An 11,535-nucleotide genomic window follows, 5' to 3' on the forward strand; every position below is an offset into this window, starting at 1 on the left:
AGTATAGATACGACTGCACGCATAGGACTCAGGAAATGGCCTGAAGCCAGCTCACGAGCTCTGCAGGCTCTTCATGGCCAAGCATCCTCTCAAGGCGGCCAAAGACTCAAACTGGGAAGAGACAGTACACGTTTTTCTACTCTCCCCCAGCATCCTGGCCTTCCCATCCTCTCCAGGACTCTCTCTGGGTATTTGTACCCCCAGAGAGTTACTGAGCTGACAGCACAGAGCTGTGCGAGCCGGAAGAACCTGGCAGCTTCTGCCCTGGCTTCAGCTCTGGCCTGGGAGCCAAGCCCAGGGACCCCTGGAGTCTGAGACACTCCATCCCCTGTCGCTGGGTCTAAGAAAGAAGCACTTCAAGTGCATGAAGGAGACAGGACAGCCGGAAGACTGGTGCCCCCGTGCTGCAGCCCCATATACTAGGGACCCTCCCAGTTAGGCCACCTGCTTCCTGGCCACAGGATCTTAAACAAGATATTTCTTCTATCTGAGTCTATTTCCATGCTTGTCAAATAAAGAATTAAAATACCAACTTAGAAAAGGACTTACAAGAATCAAAAGAATACATACTAAAATACATCCTATAAGGATACCAGGGAGTACCATTTCCTGGGCACCAAGTACAGGTCAGGCACCGTGCTGAACACTTTCTATGTCTGATCTTACATACAGCTCTCACAGTCGCCCCGTGACAGGCACAGGAGGCAAACTGAAGGCTTAGAGCAGTTGAGTTGCTTGCAGTGGTAGGGAATGGAGCAGGTACTTCTTTTGCCATGCCTTGGCCCACGCCACTCCACCACAGAGCCTGGCATAAGTGGGGAACATGGACTTGGTCCAGGTGGTTACCACTGCCATGTGTCCCTCCTGGGCAGAGGCTTTAGAGAATGGTATGGCAATGAGGAACCACCGGCTGCTTCTCCCCACCGTACAGGCAGCTCCCACAGACACACACCACTTGAGGAAGCCTTCCTCTCAGAGTGACCAAATCGCCCTCACACCCACCCTTGGAGGCAGCCCCAGCGGCCACAGGCAATGGCTTTGCTGCTGTCCGACCTATGGCACCCTCCCTCTAGACCTGGCCTTGTGCTCTGACCACCAAGGCTGCTGGCCCAACAAGGACAACTCACACTCTAGGAGTCAGGCCTGCTGGCACCCACACCTGGCACCTGCTCCAAAACCCTTTCAGTTCTCAGAAGATCTGGGCCGCGGGCCTGGGTCTCTCAGTGGCTCAGAACAGCAGGCCGGTCTGGCCAGGGGAAACCAGTGGAAGCAGAAAAGCCGTTCCTTTAAGTGTCTGGTACAGTTGGGGCGCTGGCCGTACGCGAGGGTTGGAGCCCGGGTGTGCAAGTGTACGCAGAAGTGAGAGGGCAGCGGGCGTGAGTGTGCCCGTGCGCGCGTGGCTGCGAGTGAGCGCCGCTGTGATCACGGTCCCGGGGCGGGGAAGGTCTCCTCCCCCCACCTCGTTGAGAAATCTCAGTGAGTCACCGAGTGGTTCTGCATATTAATGAGCTCGCTGCGGCGAGGGCAGGAGCGGATTTAAAAGAGGCCGAGGCGGGAGGAGGGAGGCTGCGGAGAAAGCGCGGAGCCGAGCGCAGAAGCGCCGCGCGGTAGCCGAGGCACCCACAGACGGGCGCAGCGGGAGCGAGCGGAGCCGGGAGGCGCGCTCCGGGCAGAGAGAGCCGAGCCGGCCGGGCGCCCTCCCCAGTCCCTGCTCCCGCGCCGCGCCCCACCCGCCAGCATGAGGCTCCTGTCGGCCGCGCTGCTCCTGCTGCTCCTGGCGCTGTGCGCCGCACGCGTGGACGGTGAGTGCCCGGGAGGTCCCTCGTCGCCGTCCCGTCCTGTCCTGGGGCACCCGGGTGCGGGCTGCCGGTCATCCTAGGACCGTGGAGGTTCTGGGTGGGCACCGGGGGAGGTCCGGGGCAATAGACCCTGCACGCAGCTGAACGGCACCCCGCGCTCTCTCTTGCAGGGTCCAAATGCAAGTGCTCGCGAAAGGGGCCCAAGATTCGCTACAGCGATGTGAAGAAGCTGGAAATGAAGCCAAAGTACCCGCACTGCGAGGAGAAGATGGTTATGTGAGTTCTGACTCCTCACCGTGAGCGTCCGCGCTGCTCTTAACCCGGTGCTGGGGCACAGCATGGGGCTGGATGGGGCGGGCTAACAAACATTCCTCTGTGCCTCTAGCAAGGCCTTGGACCAGCTTTTGTAATTGCCCAGCGAGTCCTTGGGACGCTGGTGCGACAGTGTGAAAGGGAGTTTGGAAAGAGGGTCAGTGTCCCGTGCTCCGCCGGAAACAGCCCTCTGGGTTCACCTTTGCTAAGATTCAAATGGGCAGCCTAGGTGCATGCACTGCCCACCTTTCTGGGGAGATCAAGGGTTAAATGGCTCCCCTTCTGCCAACTTTTAAAAATCCGGATTCAAAGCATTCAAAACACACCCAGAACTATTGAACTTGCACCCAAACTGGGAGGCATGCTGCCTGTTACTGGAAAGAAAATAAAAACAAATGTCTTTAAGTCCTCAGACCCTCCTTTCAGAGCCTTTTTCGGATCAGGGGACCCCAGACAGCCAGTTTTTGGCTTCTAGCGATTTCATTTTGAGACTGATCCTTGATCTTCCACCACCTGCTGGACTCCCGTGGGTCCCTGAGCCTGAGCGGGGCTGTGCAAAGTGTTCTGCTGGGGTTAATGTGCCATGTGGCTGGAGCCCTGCTTGGTGGGGATGCGAGGAATATTTTAAAAACTGGGGCAGAGTGAGAGAACACTGCGTTTCCTTGCTCCTCTGCCTTCCCAATTAACCACTTGAGTCCAGCACCACTGTTTCCCCACCAATATGCACTTGGCCAGGAAGGGAGCCCTTGGCAAAGCAGCCACCAAATATCTGCCACGGACCATTGGCCCTTCTTCCCCTCCCCCAGCAACAGGACACACTTTATTCTCAGTCTGGGCAAGTGCCTTCCGTCTGCTGGACCTGCTTGCCCAAAGGCCTCCACACAGGGCATGCAAAGGCAACCCCCACCCCCTACGGCCACCTGGGGGCTGTCCAGCCAGGCTCAAGTCAGGAGAATTTGCAAAGCCATCAGGCTTGAGCTGAACCCCACTGCCTTCCCGCCCAGGCACCTAAATTAACCTCCTGTCCCTGCCCCTTGCCTTGCAAACCCAAGTCCAGAAAAACTGCCGGAAAATCCTTTTTGGTGAGGTCCAGGATTCCCATGAGCTGAGAGAAGAGCTACAAGCCCTCCCCCGTCCCCATGGTCCCAGGTAGGGGGCTGGAGATGACAGGGACACTGAAAATTAGGTCTGCACTCTTCTAAGTGCTGAAAACCACCCTGCCCCCAAGACAAGGTGTCAAGACCTTTCAGAGAACGAGAAGCAGGGTATGGGGTGCAGAGCCATCTCAAAAGGATAGAACCCTTGATAAACAGGCTTACTCTTTTTCCTGGCAAAACTTTTCAGAATAGAGAGGACACTGACAGCAGTGGGCAGGTGCAAGAAGGCTTTATGCAGCCTTGTGAAAACTTGCAGGGGGCTCTGGAGGTCTGAACACAGTCAGTGTCTCCTAAACCTTCACCCACACCCAGGTCTCCCCTCCCTAAAGGCTAACCGTTCTCTCCCATCTCAAGCTCCTGAGAGTCTCTAGATCAAATGAGGGGCCAACACTTTTGGCCAAAGCAGGTTTTCAATCACAAAAGCTGAACAAAAGCAAGTTTTCCAGCTCAGCCTGAGTCACCAAGAAATCTCTGATGAGGCTGGGGGTGGGGTGGGGAGGACAATCAGTGGGAGCTCTTACACCAGGAGACTCCAGATTTTTAAAGGGCAATTTGTGTCATACGTCCACTGAACTCTTGCCAAATCCCTCGGCACCCGGAACTGCTGAGGAGAGGGGACACAGGACCCAGAATCTCTGAGTAACTGCTGCGAACAGAAATCCTCATGTCTTCACCCCACAACCAATTTTCACAGTCCCAGCATTGTGACAGGCAGTTGAGGACTGTGGTGGGAGGGTCGAGTGTCCTCCCCTGCTGCCCCTCCCTTCAGGACTGGGATGCTCAGCCTGTACAGTGACCTGAGGAAGGGATTTTCATCAGGCTTCACCACATCCTTTCATTCTGAGTGCAAAGGCAGTGCTGTAGGCAGACAGCAGTGGGCTCAGTTCCCACAGAGCAGCCAGGTAGCACAGGGAGGAGACCAAGCACACTCCACCCTGAAGCCTGGCCCCATGCTTGAAACCTAGAAGGAAAGACAGGACCAGGGGAGCAACTGGTCTCAGGGAGGGCCAGGGAAGGCAGAGCCCAGTCCACAGGCATTAGCAGAAGACCCACTCCTGCTTTAGGAAGCTGAGGTGGTGGTGGGGACCTTGGAAACTAAGAGCACAGGGAAGGGAAGAGAACAAGTTGCCCAGAAATATTCTGCCCCCATAATGGTAGCAAGAGTCATTTCCTTTCTCCCTGTCAACTGGGATATTTGGTTCATAGTGGCCCTGCTCCCACCTAGAACTTGGCCCATGTGCCCTGACACTTCACCTTGGGGAATCTGTGGGGCCCTCACTGACCTCTCTCCTTCCCTTCTTGCTCTTCCCATTCCAGCCTCCAACCGCCCCTCTGCAACCCCACAGCTCATTCCCCAGCATGCAGTCCACAATTATCCCTTGCTCGTGCTATGACCTCTCAGGAAATGGCCCCTCGCACCTTCCATTTTTTCAAGTCCCCTATGTGGTCCTCATTCTGGAATACCATCCTTCCTCCCCGACCTAAAAGCTTCCTCCTAAATCCTGCTGCACTAGCATTGCCCTGGCTGAGAGGGGCAAAGAGGTTCTGGGCATGGGTCCTGCCTCCCCGTCCAGGCTGGAGCTCACACACTAAAGCTTCTCGTTCTCCCTGGCCATACCATCTTCCATGACAAATACTAATGACAGTAGCTCTTCACTGTGCACCTACCAGGCGCTAGGCATTCTCCATAGATTGTATCATCTCATCACCCAATAGCCCTAAGAGGTATGTCCTAGTATTAGACCCACTTTACAGATGGGCAGACCCATTCAGAGAGTTTACCCAAGGTCCACAGACAGACCTGGGATTCATACTCTGGGCACTGCCACCTGCTTCTCTGCCACAGGGCTAGGGCCTCCACTGGGTTGGAACACTGGGTGACAGAAGCCTGAAGGGAGGTCTTATTTTCCTGCCGAAGACTGAGACAACAGGGACTTCATGCTCAGGAATCAAAATGGGCTTCAAGGCCAGCAAGACTTAACTTCAAGATCTGCAATGCCTAGCCCTGGGACAATTTTCAGAGGATCAAGTAGAACAGGGTTTGAAGGGCCAGAGACCACATGTACAGAGCATGTCTATATCCCATCGCAAGCTCCTCATGTCTAAGGAAAGAGGTCTTAGCATGTGCACCTTGCTGGCATTAGCTCTCTCCACCTCTCCACCCCAGGTTCAGAGAAGCTGGAACAGTCCCCTGAGCTTTGTTCTCTAAGGGAGACATAAGCCCTGTAAACAACAACCTCGTGGAGATAGGGCCAGGGTAGGGGGACTATCCCAGACTCTGAGGGCTCCAGGAGAAAAGTGAGAGCCTATGGGAACACCCAGAAACTTCCAAAGAGCCAGCCAGGCAGTGAGCACATGGGCACACTCCCATGAAAGGAGGGAGGGAGGGACACAGTCTCTCGGTGTCCTGACTGGGACAGACCAGGGCCACCCACAGGCCACAGCGAGGGGCTGTCATTCAGGCTCCTCAATCCTCCACCCCATGCTGCTCCATTTCAGCATCACTACCAAGAGCGTGTCCAGGTACCGGGGTCAGGAGCACTGCCTGCACCCCAAGCTGCAGAGCACCAAGCGGTTCATCAAGTGGTACAACGCCTGGAACGAGAAGCGCAGGTATGGCTCACCTCCTTGCACCTTCCTTCCCGCCTTCCCCCCAGCTCCTGATCCTACGCCCCATCCAGCTCACCCAGCCTCATGCAGTGGGTGAACACCCACCACTGTAGCCACAACAAGCAGCTACCCAGCCCCACTTACAGAGCCCCCACGGGGTAAGGAATTCACCGCTTCCCAAGGCAGCGACTGCTCTCTTGGACAATTGGAAGCATCAAAAATATATCCTTTTGTGAACTAAAGTTTGCACCTTGCTAATGCTTTAAATTGTAGTCTTAATTCCTCTTCTTTCTGAAGTAACTTAAGGTCTCCAGTCCTGTTTCCCTCTGTCAAATGAATGAGCCGGCACCCATGGCTATCTGTGATTCTCATGTGGTAAAACATGACCACTTAAGTAACTGGGTTTATGAGCTGTAACACTGGGTACAACACCACGAGATGATGAGGACACTGCTTTGCCTGCAACATTCCCTCCCCTCAAGGTGCTGCCTGACCCCTGCTGCCCAGAAAGCTGATAGACGCCCTCTCATGCAGGTGCAGGGAGGACCTTGGGCTTGACCCTTTAAAATCAGAGCCACTCTTTTTTTTTCTTTTTTTTTTTTTATTAATACATAATGTATTATTAGCCCTAGGGGAATCAGAGCCACTCTTAATCTCAGAGAGCAATAGTAGACAGATGACCGGAGCCGTGAGCCAGACCCCTGTCCTCTCTGGACTCTGTTTCTCCATAAACAGAAAATGACTTTCCATCTCTAGTCCCCTGGGGTCCTATGTCTGGCAAGTTCCTGGTTTCCTCATACCACATACAAGAGAACCTGTCCTGGAGCACACCCACTCCTCACACACTCAGGGCCTGTGTACACCTGTACCTACCTGTGTAGGTATTTCACAGGTAGTGAACTTCTCTGCATGCTCAGAGAAGCACTTGCGTGTACACATACACACACACACACAGAGGACTTCCTCAGGAGCTGGTGCCAGCACCTCATCCTGCAGAAGGGGAAACTAAGGCTAAGTGGAGGTGAGGAGTAACTTCCTGGGAGCACAGGGCAGGAAGCCAGGCCTCCCAGGGTCACCTTCACCCTGCCTAGACTGGCTGCCTGAGCCACCCCTCCCAGTGTCCCACCCAGTCCTTCCACTCTAAGCTCAGCCCATGAGCAGCTCTCCCCTGGCTGACACTTGGGCCCAACCCCAGTCCCTGAGCCTTCTGTGCAGCCTCCAAAACTGCCTTGTCTGCAGCTGCTTGAAATAGAAACTGATGAGAGCGAGAGATTATTTTCTACGAATCTGATGGGAATCAAGCCCTCTTTCTGGTCAGGGCAGGTGGCTCACGTGGCAAAAGCAGGACCTGCCCTGTCCACTGTCACGCTCCAGACCCTGCGTCATCAAAGTGGAACAAGGCTAACCTCGGGGCCAGTCCATGGAGGCAGTTGAGAACATCTCTACCGACTGCTGGCAGACACTCAGGCGGTCTGTACACTTTGTCCCTCAGCCCTCCACCTGGGCCCTAGCTCTGATGAAGAGGAGGCAGGCATGGGACAATGCAGTCCTGCTCTTATTTCTGCAAATTCCAGTGAGGAGAGCATCTCCGTTACCAGGCCTCCCATCACTTCATTACAAAATGAGCTCGTCTTCTTTCTGGGGAAGCTGAAGCGTCCTGGGAGAGGAAAGGGGCAATCTCTTGCCCTCCCCCTGTAAAAGGCTGAAAATGTCTCCATGAATGTACAATGGAGAGAAAGGAACTATCTCAAAGACTTCTTTGCAGAGACAGCAAGAGAGTGCTAAACATGGGGTAGAGGAAGGAGAAGCCAGCCGGGCAGCCCAGGCCTGTGGAGCCAGACCAGCAGCTCCACGTCTCAGAGCCCCCAGCTTCTGGCCACCACGGGAAGCAGTCGCATCAGGCAGAGCCCAGTTAGGTGGTCTTACTCAGAAATCAGGAATGAGGCAGAGGAATTGATGGGCTGTCTGAGTAGGAAGCATGGCCCTGGAATAGCCATGGGGAGAAAGAGAAGGGATTTAAGTACCTAAAGAGAGGCAGTCTGGAAGGTGAGAGAGAAAAGTCAGCTTGGGAATGCATAGAGGCCCCACAACCATTAGAGGAAATGACCTTGAGCCACAGGCCTTGCCGACAGCCCCAGCCCCAGCCCTGCTGCCACCCTTCAGTCTTCAGGCAGCAGCTTCTAGAACTAGCATTCTTCTGGAGGACATGCATTTCTGGGCAAAATACAAAGAAAGATGCAATCCTAAATTGAAGGAGGGGATGCCTGTCCTCCCCTGTCGCATCCCTGCCCATGCTGGAGACAGACCTTGTTCCCACCACTGACAGTCAGTGCTCACTGTGCAAATCTGAAGTCCCCTGTCCCTCAGTTTCCTCACACATAGAGAGGGTTTGCTCCACAGGGCTTTGAGGATTGCAGAATGCACAAAGCCAAATTTGGGTAAGCTTTTGTGGTCCATGTAATGACCTCCTCTGAGGTGTTCCCACTCCCACCCCCATTTCTCCCAAGCTCCAGCATTGCTGGAAGGGGAGCTCCTAAAGACAAGGATGAAGCAGCTGAGCCACCTCTGGATCAGGCGGCCTCTGGATCGCCTCTGTCATATCCTGAGCCACTTACACGGGTGTTTTCTCTTCTTAGGGTCTACGAAGAGTAGGGTGAAAAATCCCGCATGGAAAAACGTCACACCAGCTGGGAGATGAGCGAAGGACTCTGCAGATTAAAAAAAAAAAAAAAAAAAAGGCAACAAACAAACTTTTCTTTCTCACAGGCATAAGACACAAATTATATATTGTTACAAAGCACTTTTTACCAAGGGTCAGTTTTTACATTTTATAGCTGTGTGCAGAAGGCTTCCAGATGTGAGACCCTTCTCTTTCCTGCTCCAGACTTTATCACACACTGCTTTTTACTGAAAAGGGGGAAACTCATGCCTTTCCTTCGTTAAAAAAAAAAAAAAAAAAATGCTTTTTTGTATTTGTCCAGACATCACTACATCTGAGCTTTATAAGTACCTGGGAGGAACACAGAGCTGTGTGGAAACATTTCATAGCAGCACTGCTCCATTGCTAATGCAGGAAGCTCGGAGGTCCTGGCGCCTCCACACAGCTGCCACAGGCTCTCCTAGGCTCATGGTTGGTCACAGCCTCAGGGGGACTCCACGGTGGCCCCTGTTACCAGGCAAGCAGAAGCCAATCTCTCTGCCTCTGTTCTTTGAGGAACTTCAGTTTGGCTGCCAGAGAAATGTGCTTCGTCCACCTCCCTCTGGCCCCCGGTTTATTTTTGCATACTCTAGGAAACATCTCTAAGATTCTGGAATGGCAAAGCATAGGGTCCTTAAGGAAGGGGTTGGGTCTTCTCTCCTTCTTGTGAAAGGTTCACTGCTTCAGTACTGAATGCTCTGGAAGCACGTGATGTTCCTAACACTGTTAGCAAAATCCAACAAGAAAGCTTAAAAGTGTACCCAGACAGGCACAGTGTACAACTACAGACACACATTCTGTCGGTGATGGAGAACCTTCAGAGCATGTTTCTTTCCCTCCTTGCAACAGAACAGCAGAACAGAAGCATTCTATCTGTGATTTCCCTGTGTCATTCTTCAATGTTAAACAGTGCAGTCCTCTTTTGAAAGCTGAGACAACCACGCACTCTTTTCTTTGTAAATATACTCTTCAAAACGCCCCCTCCACACACTGCCCCTTCAGTATATGCCTCATTGTACTGCTGTGTCATATGCTATGCACATGTCAGAAACCATTAGCCTTGCATGCAGGTTTCATATTCTTTCTAAAACAAAAAGAAAAGTAATAAAATATATTTGAAATGTACCAAAATTCTAGACTACTGATGTTTTTTCTATTCAGTGAGGTCAGGATGACCATCATATGTTTAGCACATTGTGAATAAACAGGGACAGATGCTTTGGGAAGGAAGGAAAATATGTTTCCCAAATTCCTTGCAATATTGTCCCCTTTGTGGAATGCCATTATGGTCCTGAAGCCAGAAAGCTAGGTCTTCAAGCCTCAGGGCAGGCTCATCAGAATAACCAGGTCCATACATGTGGAACTGAAGGGTCCCTATTTAGGGAAGAGAGTAAATGGGGGATCAGTCAAGATCTGTGTGGCCCAGGGCCCCATGATTCCAGTGGGGATCAGGGAGAGGTGGCAGGTGCCCACCATGTGGCTGTGGGGCTCTGGAGCCAGGCTGTCTGGGAGCCGCGACCAGGAAAACATGGAGGCTCTCTTTTTGCTTCTGTGAGGTGGGGCTGATGAGCACATGCCTCGTGGCACTTCTGGGGGCTGCAGGAGGCAGTTCACATGGAACACTCAGGGCACCAGGGCTGAACACTTGGTAAATGTCAGCACCCTTAATATTCACGACAGCAGGCCACTCTGTACTGCACACAAACCACCCACAGCCCCACATCCCACTGTATCCAACTCAGCCAGGCCTTCAAATAGGCGTCTCTGTGCCCCCATGTCCCCCACACTGCACAGAACTGCCTAAAGGGCAACCTCCACCTGTCTCCACTTTCTGTGTGCTACCCTAGGAACCAGGAGCCAGACACCCATGTGTGCGTCACTTTTAGGATGGTTTCCTGTGTGCACACTTATAGGGACACAGTGCAAATACCCTGCCCTAGCATGTCCTCTGCAGAATGCTACAGTAGACACTGTCCATCATGGCCTCATCTCCTGGCAATGCCAAGCTATACCACATGTATTCCTGAGGAAACTGAGGACCACAGAGGTTAAGAAAGTTGCCCAAAGTGACTCATCACACTGCTCCAGTAACTGAGCCTGACAGTTTTTCTGCTGAGGGGAACAGGAGAGAGCAGGCCAGGGCCACCGTGAATGCAGGTCCCGGTCCCCCATTTCCCTTTATTATGGAGAAAGAAGGAATACTGGATAGGGAGGCCCAGACACCAACAGACAGAACAGAGCAGGAGGGCCTCAGGAGGAGGGCACATACCAGGGCAGGGGACAGCGGGCACCAGGCCTCTCTCCCTGGGAGCCCTGAACCCAGCCTGGCCCCAGATCAGCACACCATGGGGGCTCACAAGGGAGGGCCACTGGAAGGAAGTTGGCTGAAGAACCCCCCCCCATCTCTAGTCTGGCAACATGGAGGCATGACAGGATGGGATCATGGGGTACAGGGTTCACTGTGCTGCTCCCCGAATTTCAGGCTTCACCTTTCACTCATTCTAAACACACCATACACACATCCCCCCGCTTGTTCTCTCTATCCCATCTGTGGTTCCAGTGCTAGCACCTCCTCTCCAGCCCTGCTGGCCCAGGTGCCCCCTTGGTTCTCTGATCTTCCAAGGCACAGAATGGATTCTTAGCAACCATAGCAATGTCCCTTTCCAGTGTCAGGCACTGAGCTGGGCACTGCCCTGCATGCTCTCCCTATACTCGGCCAGCCGTGCTGAGCTACAGGTGCCTAGAAGTTCAGAAGTTTGTTTAGGAGACATGGTCTGTAGAGGGAGAAGTAGACTTTAAGACCCAGTTCATCAGGGAGCAGAAGAAGTGGGAAATTTTGTGTAAATGTCTCATCTCATCTACAGAGACCATGTGTCCCTGGAGAACAAAGACTGGGCTATCCCTCCTGATGACTGAGACCCTGTCCTCCAACAGTCAAGTATTAGCCAGACCGCTAAGA

The 11,535-nt window shown here is 53.3% G+C and overlaps 1 protein-coding gene across 1 annotated transcript; it reads left to right on the forward strand.

Moving 5' to 3' along the window:
• The first annotated feature begins 1,582 nt into the window (after positions 1-1,582).
• Positions 1,583-9,680, forward strand: LOC111141178 (C-X-C motif chemokine ligand 14). The gene is made up of 4 exons (XM_022493554.1): positions 1,583-1,802; positions 1,970-2,075; positions 5,768-5,881; positions 8,515-9,680. The coding sequence occupies exons 1-4, from the start codon at positions 1,739-1,741 to the stop codon at positions 8,528-8,530; spliced, it is 300 nt and encodes a 99-aa protein (XP_022349262.1). The 5' UTR covers positions 1,583-1,738; the 3' UTR covers positions 8,531-9,680.
• The last annotated feature ends 1,855 nt before the right edge of the window (positions 9,681-11,535 follow it).

This window comes from Enhydra lutris, unplaced genomic scaffold (assembly GCF_002288905.1).
Source record: "Enhydra lutris kenyoni isolate GAN:26980312 unplaced genomic scaffold, ASM228890v2 scaffoldscaffold5, whole genome shotgun sequence".
In the NCBI taxonomy this organism is placed as follows: Eukaryota; Metazoa; Chordata; class Mammalia; order Carnivora; family Mustelidae; genus Enhydra; species Enhydra lutris.